The sequence below is a fragment of the Hemicordylus capensis genome, chromosome 4 (assembly GCF_027244095.1).
Source record: "Hemicordylus capensis ecotype Gifberg chromosome 4, rHemCap1.1.pri, whole genome shotgun sequence".
Taxonomy (NCBI): Eukaryota; Metazoa; Chordata; class Lepidosauria; order Squamata; family Cordylidae; genus Hemicordylus; species Hemicordylus capensis.
Window position 1 is genome coordinate 4,835,589 of NC_069660.1, and position 11,308 is coordinate 4,846,896.

Consider the following 11,308-nt stretch of genomic DNA (forward strand, 5'->3'; position numbering starts at 1 on the left):
AACATTTAATGATAGATGAATAAATTAATTAAATAAGAACAGTCCTGCTGGATCCGGTCCAAGGCTTATCTAGTTCAAGCAGTCCAGCATCCTGTTTCACACAGTGGCCCACCAGATGCCTCTGAGAAGCCCACAGGCAAAAGGTGAGGGCGTGCCGTCTCTCCTGCTGCTCTTGCTCCCCTGCAACTGGTATTTAGGGGCATCTTGTCTCCGAGTCTGGAGGTGGCCTATAGCTGTCAAGGCAAGTAACCTTTGATAGACCTGTCCTCTATGAAATTGTCTAAGCCCTTTTAAAGACATCCAGGCTGGCGGCCATGACCAAATCACGTAGCAGAGAGTCCCATAGATTAATTATGCGCTGAATGGAAAAAGTACTTCCTTTTGTCAGTCCTAAATTTCCTGGCCATCAGTCTCATGGGAAGACCCCTGGTCTTCATGTGAGAAAGGGAAAGCAATTCATCTCCATCCACATTCTCCACGCCATTCATAGTTTTATAGACCTCTAATAGGTCTCCCCACAGTCTTTTTTCTAACGTCCCTAGGTGTTGCAGCTTTGCCACGTAAGCAAGATGTTCTAGGCCCCTGATCTTGGTTGCCTCCTTCTGCACCTTTTCCCGTTCTACAGATATGATGACCAAAACTGTACATGGTACTCCAAATGTGGCCGCACAATAGATTTGCATATGGACATTATGATATTAGCAGCATGGAATTTGCCTTTTTCACAGCTGCTGTACACTGAGTCAACACTTTCAATGAGTTGTCCACCACAACCCTAATATCCCTCTCCTGGTCAGTCACCAACAGCTCAGATCCCATCAGCGTATACGTGAAGTTGGGGTTTTTCATCATGTGCATCATTTTACACTTGCCAACACTGAACCGCATTTGCCATTTTGTTGCCCACTCAACCAGTTTGGAGAGATCCTTTTGGAGCTCTTCAAAATCAGTTATAGATTTCACTACCCGAAAGAGTTTGGTATCATCTGCAAATCTGGCCACCTCTCTGCTTACCCCAACTTCTAGATCATTTTTGAATAAATTAAAAAACACTGGTCCCAGTACAGATCCCTGGGGGACCCCACTTCTTACTTCCCTCCATTGTGAAAACTCTCCATTTATACCTACCCTCTCTGTTTATAACTACCCTCTGTTTCCTGTCCTCAGCCAGTTAGGAATCCACACATGCACTTGTCCCCTTATCCCATGATTGCTAAGTTTTTTTCAAGAGTCTTTGATGAGGAACTTTGTTGAAAGCTTTTTGGAAGTCCAGGTATACTATGTCAACTGGATCAGCTTGATCCACACACCTGTTGACACTCTCAAAGAACTCCAAAAGGTTCCCTCTCCTGATCAGGCACCGATAGCTCAGATCCCATCAGCATATATGTGAAGTTGGGGTGTTATTTTTGTTTTTGCCCTAGTGTCCATCACTTTTCACTTGCTTACATTGAACTGCATTTGCCATTTTGTCGCCCACTCCCCTAGTTTGCAGAGATCCAGTTTGCTCCTAATAATCTGTTTTGAATTTCACTACTCTGAATAGTTTAGCATCATTGCAAATTTGGCCACCTCACTGCTCACCCCAGTTTCTAGATCATTTATGAAAAAGTTAAAGATCACTGGTCCTAGATCTGTGGAGGACCCCACCTCTTGCTTCCCTCCATTTATAGAAGAACTGACCATATATCCCTAGCCTCTGTTTTTCAGCCAGTTAGCAATCCACACCTGAACATGTCCTCTTATCCCATGACTGTTGAGATTACTAGAGGTCCATTGATTCTCATGTCTGCCATGGGAGTGGGAACTCTGATTATCCGGGGTTCCCACTAACATGGTATATGTGAGTACCCCTCTTTTCGCATGAGAGCCAAACGCACCGGCACTGGGAAATCCCAGCCGCTCCAGATTTACTGATTGCCAAAAGGATAAGAGGTCTTAGGGCAGACTGCTAACTTTGGACTCAAGTTCATGCATCATGTACACCACGAGGGGGAACCAGGAGCACACTTAGCAAGACTGTAGTCTTAATTCCTCAGAATTGTTTTGACTTCTCAGGGTCTTTAGAGAAGCTTCGCTGAGCCCGCTTTGCAGGTTGTGCCCCAGTTTAGAGCCAGAAGCAGGATTTCCCACACACACACACACCCCACATTTTCACGGGGTTTAAATCCCCTTGGAGACTCTTGAGGGCTGTTCTGCCCTCCACACCCAAGAGAAGGACATGCAGCGTGAAGCCTCGTGCGAGAAAGTCGAGTCGTCTTGCTGCAGAGGGGCGAGCTGGGCTGTAGGGTATCAGTGCAATCCCTTGACCCTGGTTTTCGTTTTTTAGACTAGCTTAGATGCACACTGACTGCAGAGTGTTCGCTTGAGCGAGTGCGTCAGGTCAACAGAAAACGAGTAACAGCAGCCCGCCTTTTGAGGTGTTCAAGTGACCGCACGCAACAATTATTTTCAGACGTGCGCAGGAATGGCGCTGGTTCACTGAAGGGGGGAGCTTTGTCGCTGGGCCCTCGTGATGGTGGCACCGGGGCTAGCTATTAGGCTGCCTGCCAGGACTGCAGGCATTCCTTTCTGGGGGAGGTCGTTGATGGCGGGGGGAGAACAGCAGGACCCTCACTCCGCCACCTGTTCTGCCAGGATGAGGAGGCCCGGGCAAGGGTCACCACCTCCAAGCAAGAGAAGCGCCTGTTGGGGAAATGTGGGGCCCCTCCGCCACCCTTCGATCACCGGCTCCAGGTTCAACTCCCAGCATTGCCGCCAGTTAAAAAGACCAAGGGGGCCTCAGCCTGGGCTCAGGATCAAGGGGAGCATCCGGGCTGGGAAGGTTCGACTGCCCGGATCCTTCCGGTCGGGAACTGACCGCGCGGGCTGGCTGGACAACCAGCCGCAGCTCGCCCTACTGTCTCAGAGCTACACCAAACGGGAGGCAGCTGTTTCTCCCAGCCTGCCCTGCGCTGCCTGCAGGCTGGCCACTCACTAGGCAGAGCTGTGCAGGCTTAGCCTGATGGATGTCCAGCCTGCAGCCCGCTTGGCTCTCATTAACGAGGGGCAGCGTGGAGGGAAGAAACAGGCGCAGTTGGGCTGCTGGGAACCAGAGGCGGCTGCACCTCATTTGCCGCCCACCCGGTCACTGGGTGGGGAGCCGCTGCTGTGGCCAGCGCCCGCTGGCATCGGTTCTGGGAGGAGCGGCGGGCCGTCTCTGAGCCGCCTCAGCCCCGGGAAGGCAGCCGTGTGAATCTGGGGACTGGGAGCGAGTCCTTTGCCCTTTGACGCTCTCCCTCCCTGATGGCTCAAAAATGTCTTGGTCACCTCCGAGAAGACGCGGTTCAGCTCAGCCAGCGATGTGAAGCAGCCGGGGGGGGCGGGCGGGGGGGGCACCTTTTGCCATTCCGTATGTGTGGGTGGCTAAAGGCTAATCTGCGCCCAAACTGGCTCCCGGGAATGGACTGCAACAAGGGGCGCAGCGCAGAGCTGCCGGCGGGAGCCCCTGGGATCCCGGCCGGGACTTCCTTCCCCCAGGCCTGAGAGGTGGAGCCTTTTCATCCATGTGGTGTGAGGGAGGCAGCCCTTGTCTCCTCCTGTGGTTGTGTGCTCTGTGTTTGCACCACGGTAGGAAACAGGATTTCTGCCTTATACACCTTTCTACTCCGCCCTAGTGCCTCAGTGCTCCTGGGTTGGGCTGGTTAAGATGAGTTCCCTTCGGTCGCCACAAAGAGCTCTCAAAAGCTGGGGAAATGGAACATGCTCATGCAATAGCAGGGCGGCTGCTTCTAAGGGGAGGCGAGGGGGCTTGGCTGGGGCTTGTCACTGAAAAGAGAAATTCTAAGAGTGCATCTGCAGCTGGACGGGAGAGTGGTGGGATAGTCTTCTTCTGCATCGTTGCTTTTTGTATGACTAATAATTAATAATAATAATAATAATAATAATAATTAATAAATAGTGATATTTTAATTTTTTAAAATAAAGCTGTTTAAATGGTCACAAAATGTATATGATCATCACCATCATCACCATCACTTATTTATGCAGTACCAAAATTGTTTCCCATGCTTTAATAAAGGTAAAATGTGCTGTCAAGTCAGTGTCCACTCCTGGTGCCCACAGAGCCCTGCGGTTTTCTTTTGGTAGAATACAGGAGGGGCTTCCCATGGCCTCCTCCTGCACAGTATGAGATGATGCCTTTCAGCATCTTCCTATATCGCTGCTGGTGTTTCCCATAGTCTGGGAAACGTACCAGCAGGGATTTGAACCGGCAACCTCTGGCTTCGGAATCAAGTCATTTCCCTGCTTCACCATTAAACTAATTTTACTCTGTAAAGCAACCTTAATAAAAACCTATTTTATTTTGTTCGAATGGTATTTTATGTTGGTTTAAAATGGAAAAGGGCTTGGATATTTTTGCTGAAAGAATAGGGTGTCCGTGATTTAAAGCAGACATTAAAGAATAAATTGGTAGGGCTGGTGGTCTCTGCCCCAAGGTCTCTGCAGGCACACAGAACTGTCACTCCTCTGCCAGCCCTACCATTCGGCAAGATGAAGCAACTCTAGAGCATTCTTAAAAGACAGTAAATTGTCAGTTGCCACCACACTGGTCCCATTTAGGTTTTCCGCCTCAGCTACCAACATGTGTTGGACCATCTCTGCAGTGAGGCGCTTGCTTCAGTAAACACATTCTGCACAGCTCCACTGCAGTTGACCTACTAGTGGGAAGGGAAGGGAAGGGAAGGGAAGGGAAAATCTGTTCTTTCGCACATTTCTCAGTAATCCTTGCAGCAGCAGCAGCAGCAGCAGCAGCAGCAGCAGCAGCCAACTGTCATTTCCTCAGGGCCCCAGGGACATTACGTCCCCCTGCTGCCATTCAATTGTAGTGGTGACTCTGGGTTTCTGAACTCATGTCTGAGGCATGATTTGAACGGGTGGCTTCCTGTTTCACAGGCAAGGGCACGCCTGGTGCTACAAAGCTGGCTCTGTACTCCTGAGGTTTGAGGGCCGAGAAGAATGTGATTTCGCCATGACAGGAGGGGAGATGCTGTGCCAGATGCTGTGCTTGATTGAGCCGTGGTTGCCTGGCAGAGCCTCTGACTGGTCCAGCAGCCGCTCTCCAAAAAACCCCAGACTTCCTCTAGGTAGCCCTCATCTTGCCCAGCAGCCTGGTTTTGAGAAAATCCCCCTGGACTCCGCTGAGCTGGAGACGCAGCTCCCCTGGCTTGCTCCCACCACCAGCTGGGCCTGGGAAGAACGGGGGCATTTCCTCCTCCTGCCAGGACATGCCGCTTGGGCCCTGCCTGCCCTGTGAGCTTGGAAGCCGCTGAGAATGAACAGGAGTCGCTGGCCCCTCCTCTGGCTGCTCCCTGGGGGCAGGAGCGGGTGGAGCTGGTCAGCCCCTCGCTTGCCTTTTCCAGGAGCGAGAGGCTGGGCCACAGCAGGGTTTAAACCAAGTGGTGGGACAGAGTTTCCACAGGACTCCGAGCTGCCAGTTTGCTGCGTGCAGCTGGAAAGAGGAACAGAGGATGCAGCTAGAATATCCCCGGCCAGCCTCTTCCCGGTCCATCCTGCCTCCCCTCTACGAGCGAGGAGGAGGAGGAGGAGGCGGCAGCGGCAGCCAGCTGGGCACAGGGCTGGCAGCGTTCCCCCGGCCAGAAGCCTTCCAGGGCCCTTGCTCACAGGCCGGCAGCAGCGACGGCACCAAGCCACCCTACAGCTACATCGCGCTGATCACCATGGCAATCCAGAGCACTCCGGAGAAGAAGATCACCCTGAATGGCATCTACCGCTACATCATGGGCCACTTTGCCTACTACCGGGACAACAAGCAGGGCTGGCAGAACAGCATCCGCCACAACTTGTCCCTCAACGAGTGCTTTGTGAAGGTGCCCCGGGACGACAAGAAGCCCGGCAAGGGGAACTACTGGACGCTGGACCCCGACTGCTACAACATGTTCGAGAACGGCAGCTTCCTGCGAAGGCGCCGGCGGTTCACCCGCAAGCGAGGCCTGGCACAGGCCTTGGGGGACGGCAAGGGCAACAAGAAGATACCCAAAGGCCGGGCCGTGCTGGCGAGCCAGACATTCCCAGGGAGGGCCATCAAGATGGAAAGTGGCCCTTCTTCGCCAGCTCCCTCTAGCCTGCTCCAGAGCCCCTGCAGAGGGACCCCAGGCACGGAGAACTCTCTGCCCGGCTCAGAAGCCCCCGCCACTGGCCAAAGCGGCAGAGAGCCAGTCCTTCCGTGCCAGGAGCAGGCGGGCCCTGGGAGCCTCGCGTGCGCCAAGGGGTATTTGCCCAGCCCCCAGCAGCTCGGCCTGCCTCTGCAAGCCCTGTCGGGGTCCAAGCCCCGGCCCTTTGGGAGAGAGCCCGGCTACCCTTCCCCCCGGGAGGAGAGCCCCCGGACGAAGGAGGCGGTTCTTGGGGACATCCGGGCTGAGCCTCTGGGGCACGGCACCCCCCTTGGCCAGAGGATGCCTCAGCAGCCTGCTCAGCCCAGGGCAGATGTCAAGGAGCTGCTCCAGAGCACCCCCAAGACACCCGGACACGGGCCTCCCAGGACTGGGGAGGAAGTGAAGGAGGCCCCCCAGACCTTCGGCCAGCTGGCCCCGGCCTTCCCGCCCCTGCTGGGGCCCAGCAAAGCCGCCCAGCCTGGGAGCAGGCAGCCCTCCCCAGCCTGCCTCCCCTCCTCTGAGGGCGAGAGCTACAGCAAGACGCCGCCGGTGCTGCCCATCTTTGGCTCTTTTGGCCATCCGAGCCCCGAGGCCCTGAGCGGGAACTACCAGTGCCGTTTGCAGGCCTTGAATTTCTGCGTCAGCGAGCACGGCTGCGGCGCCTCGGCCTTGGAGCACCTCTTGGCAGCCCCGCCAGCTCCCAGCTCCCCCGCAGGCCCCCTTCAGCCTCCCTCCTTCATGCAGCTTCCAGGGGAGCAGGAGAGCTGGTCTGGCAGCCCCTTCGCCCTCCAAGGGGGGAACGGGTACCAGCTGGGCCTCCCCCACTGCCTCTACCGGACACAGGGCATGTTCTTCTTTGAGTGACCAGGGGGAGCAGGCTGGGCACGCGGCCTGCCCTGCTGGGAGAGAGGAGCGCCAGCCCCACGGACACCCCCCTGTAAGTTATTGACTCCTCCCTGGCAGAACCAAGCGGAGCGGCCGGTGACCAAGGCTGCCAGAGGTTGCCTGCCAGGTCCGGAAGACGTCTCCCGCCTGATGGATCCGACTCTTTTATGGCTCGTGGAATAAATGTGTCTCCCTCCCCTCCTGACGGATTCCATTTCTCTGTGGGCCTCCAAGGGCATTGAGCAAAGGGGTTGGTGGGCTGGGGTGGGAACTAGGAGCTCCTGCTTTGGTGAGGGCTGGAGTGTTGAGGCTTGGCCTCTGCCCGACCAGCCCGGCCCTCCACCATCCCTCCTGGCCATGTTGCATCAGGGTGGCCGCTGGCTTTGTGGGAAGGTTGCTTTCAGCATGGGGTGGGCTGAGTCCTCTGCATCTTCTCTGGTCTGCTGGCAGGTCCTAACTGCTCCTAGGAAGGAACATAGGGAGCTGCCCAGGGGTGGGTCCATCTCGCTCAGTATTGCCTACCCAGGCTGGCAGCGGCTCCTCCAAGGTGACAGGCCCTCTCTTGGAGATGCCGCCAGGGAGGGAACTTGGAGCCTCCTGCAGGCAAGCAGGCGGGTGCTTTTCCCACATCAGCGACTGTGTGGACAAGCCTGCTGTCTTAAGTCTTTCTTTTTAAAAAAAAAAAGAATCAAAACAGCCTTGGCTTCTCTTCAGAAAGGAAAGGCACGCCAGGCACTTAGAAACCTTGCTCCTATGTGCCTTGTTTAAAGTGCTCTTCTCAAGAGAAAGGCACTCTGCACTTGCTCAGATGCATTCAGCATGACAGTCCAGACTTTTTGCAAGCGGAAGTGAGCAACCCTGTGCACAGTCACCACTGATTTGGAATCCCCTTTGCTCTTTGGCGTTGGAGGGAGGAAGGCAGCCACCATCCTCAGGGGCTGGAGTTAGTCCTGAGGCCACCAACCGCCGACCCAGTGAGATACAGGTTTGTTGATTTCTTGTCAGGTTTCACTAAAATAATCCCAAGGCACTTTACATGATATTTAAAACAATTCAAATATATAAAGTAATTAAAGCAATACAAATCTTCCATTTCAATATTAAATAATATCCATTAAAGTTTTAAAACATACATAATAAAACCCTAACACGCAACAACATACAGGGAGAAGCAGCAGCAAAGAAAACAGCACGCCTAGAAAAGCCTGGGTAAAAAGGCCACGTTTTTACTTGCTTTCTAAAAGCCGTTATGGAGGCTGAGGAGTCGCTACTTACTGGGAGAGCATTCCAAAGCCTGGGGGGCAATGACCAAGAAGGCCCTGTCTCCTGTGCACGAAAACCAAGCCCCCCTCTGGGTCGGCACCACTGACAGAGCAGAGCCCCTCCTGAAGTTCTTCTTCCCCAAAGAGATCCATCCCCCGGTTCAGTGCACTGACCTGTTTTCAGAGCCGAATCTCACACTGACACTTTAAAGCAATTGGGTGTCTGTGTATTGGCGGCGGGGGGGTGGGTAACCCTGTCAATCAACTTCTGTGTTGAAGGGCCTGAAGAAAGCCCTACAGCTATGTTCTAAGGCACAGTTACAATATGTTCGGGAGCAGTGTCTGCTTCCAGTAAGTGATCCTGTGCAAGAAGGAAAAGCAAGGAGGGTGGGGAGTGATTGCTGGAAGAGAGGAGCTCAGCCGGGGGGCCCCGGTGCTGTCCTACGCGGCTCTCATACCCAGTACTTCACCAAGGTAGGAAGAAACGCTGCATGACCCGGCTCCTCTCTCCCGGGCAATCTCTTCCTCCCCCTCCGACTTTGCTGTTTCCCACACCATCACATAACGGGAGCCCACCCAGCTCCTAAACCAGGGTACGGCGCTTGTCCTGCTCAAATTATAATTGTGTGAACTGCCTTCATTTCTTTCTTTCTTTCTTAGTATTAAAGTAGGTCTAATCCTGCTCTATAGCCACCTAATGGCCCAGCGGGGTAGTCACTTGCCTAGGGGAGCAAGAGGTTGCTGGTTCGAAGCCCCGCTGGCATGGGAAACACCTATACCAGGCAGCAGGAATATAGGAAGGTGCTCATACTGCAAGGGAGATGGCCATGGGAAACCCCTCCTGTATTCTACCAAAGAAAACCACAGGGCTCTGTGGGCGCCAGGAGTCGACTCTGACTCAACAGCACCACTTACTTTTACTTTAATCCTGCTCTAGCGAAAACAGCAAGAAGTCTGCCTCTATGCAGTATTGTGGCGGTGGATGTGTGTGCATGAGTGGGAGGAAAGTTCACCTGGCTGCAGAAGAGGGTTAGCAAGAGGGAGCAGCAGCCGGACAGAGATTCTCCTCCTCCTCTTCTTCTTCTTCTTCTTCTTCTTCTTCTTCTTCTTCTTCTTCTTCTTCTTCTTCTTCCTCCTCCTCCTCCTCCTCCTGACTTAACATAAAAAGTGAATCTCTGACTTGCAACCTGGCCTCCCATTTGTGGGGCAGAGACGGAAATGGCTGGCTTGCTGCTTTGTTCTTTAGTCAATAGGGTCAATTTAGGCTTCAGCACTGTGTGTATGTGGGAAGGGGGAATCAGAGGGGGAAGGGATATGATTCCTACAATGCCAGCAAACTGCTGAAGAGGATGGGGGCCAGACGTGTTCACTGGGGGATTTCTCCCCCACCCCAAATACTAAAAGTCCATATGAGCTAGGGTTGCCAGCTTTTTAGTAGCCCCTGTTAATGTGCCTTTAACAGCTGTAGTCTTGACATTAGCAGATGATTCTATTTATCTCCATGCCATAAAGAGCTGGTTTCTGCAGCAGACCAAAGGCACAGGCCAGGCTGGGTTTTATTTCTGGTCAGTTGGCAATCCTGCTCTAAAGTCACTGCCAGCCCTGGAGTGAAAGGACTAGTAGTCTGACGCAGAATATGGTTACATGGTTGCCATGTGGGTTTTTTTTAAATTCTGAGACTGATTCTGCACCAACACTGAATCCTGACAGAGTGATATTAATGTATTATTTCTCTAGCACCATCAGTGTGCATGACAGTGTACAAAGTACAGTAGGACAACAGTCTCTGCCCTTAATGTTAAGGTTTACAGTCTTAACATTTGACACTAGAGAGACACCAGAGGAAGAGAAGGAAAATGAAAAGGATGAAATAAATGGGATGCAATTGTTTGAGTTCTAGGTCCATCTAGGTGCAGCTTTTGTTTCCCACCACATAATGCCAGGAAGTGTTCAAGGAGGACCAAAGAGTTGGGGTCCCGGTCTGGAAACCAAGTCCTTTGAGGAATGACTGCAAGAGCTGGAGGAGACCAAGGGAAGAGATGGCTGCTGTCTGTCTTCAAATATCCGAAGGGCTGCCACATCGGAGAAGAAGTGGATTTGTTCTCTGTTGCACCTGAGGGCAGGACTGGAATCCGTGGACTGAAATTACAAGGAAGCAGGTTTTATTTATTTATATACTTATTTATTCAATTTATATACCGCCCTTCCTAAAGTGGCTCAGGGCGGTTTACATTAAAATCAAAAACACATAATAAAGCAATTAAAATTAAACCAGATTAAAATTAAAAGTAAAACTAGATATCTTTAAAAGCCAGGCTAAAAAACTGGGTCTTTAAGGCTCTCCTGAAGGCTTCCAAGGAAGACAACCTTCTCATATCCATGGGGAGCATGTCCGAATGAGCCGTTGGCACCCGAAGATGGACCCCTCCTGATGATCTTAATGAGCAGTGGTGGGGATCTTGTAGAGAAAGGTGGGTAACCTAGACCTAAGCCCCCATTCTGGGCTTTAAAGGTCATAACTAGCACTTTGTACTTTGCCCAGAAACATATCGGCTGTAAGAACTCTTTGACAGTGGAATCGTCTGTCTCACGTGGTGATGGGCTCTCTTTGTCTGGAGCCTTTCAAACAGAGGCTGCATGGCCGTCTGTTGGGGATGCTGCTAGAAGACCTCCAAGGGTGTTGTAAACTGCCCAGAGACGTATGTTTGGGGCAGTATAAAAATGTTTTAATAAATAAAATAAAATAAATAAATAAGGTCTCCTCCGACTGGCAGGAAGAAATCCGGGCCACAGAATCCTTGTGCTGTTTGTGGAGTGGTTCCATCTCTTTTAGCCTGAGTCAGCCTGTCTGGATAGCTGGGTAGTTTGAATGAAAGGGAGCCATTACATGGGCCCATCCCAGGGCAGGTCTTGAGCCCACAGCTTTTAGCCAAGTGGGATCCCGCACCAAGCCTCAGAGCGTGCAAAATGGGACATCCTTTGGAGGCCGAACGTTCTCCTCGCAGG

General features: G+C 52.6%; 1 protein-coding gene across 1 annotated transcript; it reads left to right on the forward strand.

Annotated features, from left to right (window-relative positions):
* Positions 1–5,363: 5,363 nt before the first annotated feature.
* Positions 5,364–7,238, forward strand: FOXS1 (forkhead box S1). The gene has a single exon (XM_053248817.1). It carries the CDS (start codon positions 5,511–5,513, stop codon positions 7,017–7,019), a length of 1,509 nt encoding a protein of 502 aa, XP_053104792.1. The 5' UTR covers positions 5,364–5,510; the 3' UTR covers positions 7,020–7,238.
* Positions 7,239–11,308: the final 4,070 nt, after the last annotated feature.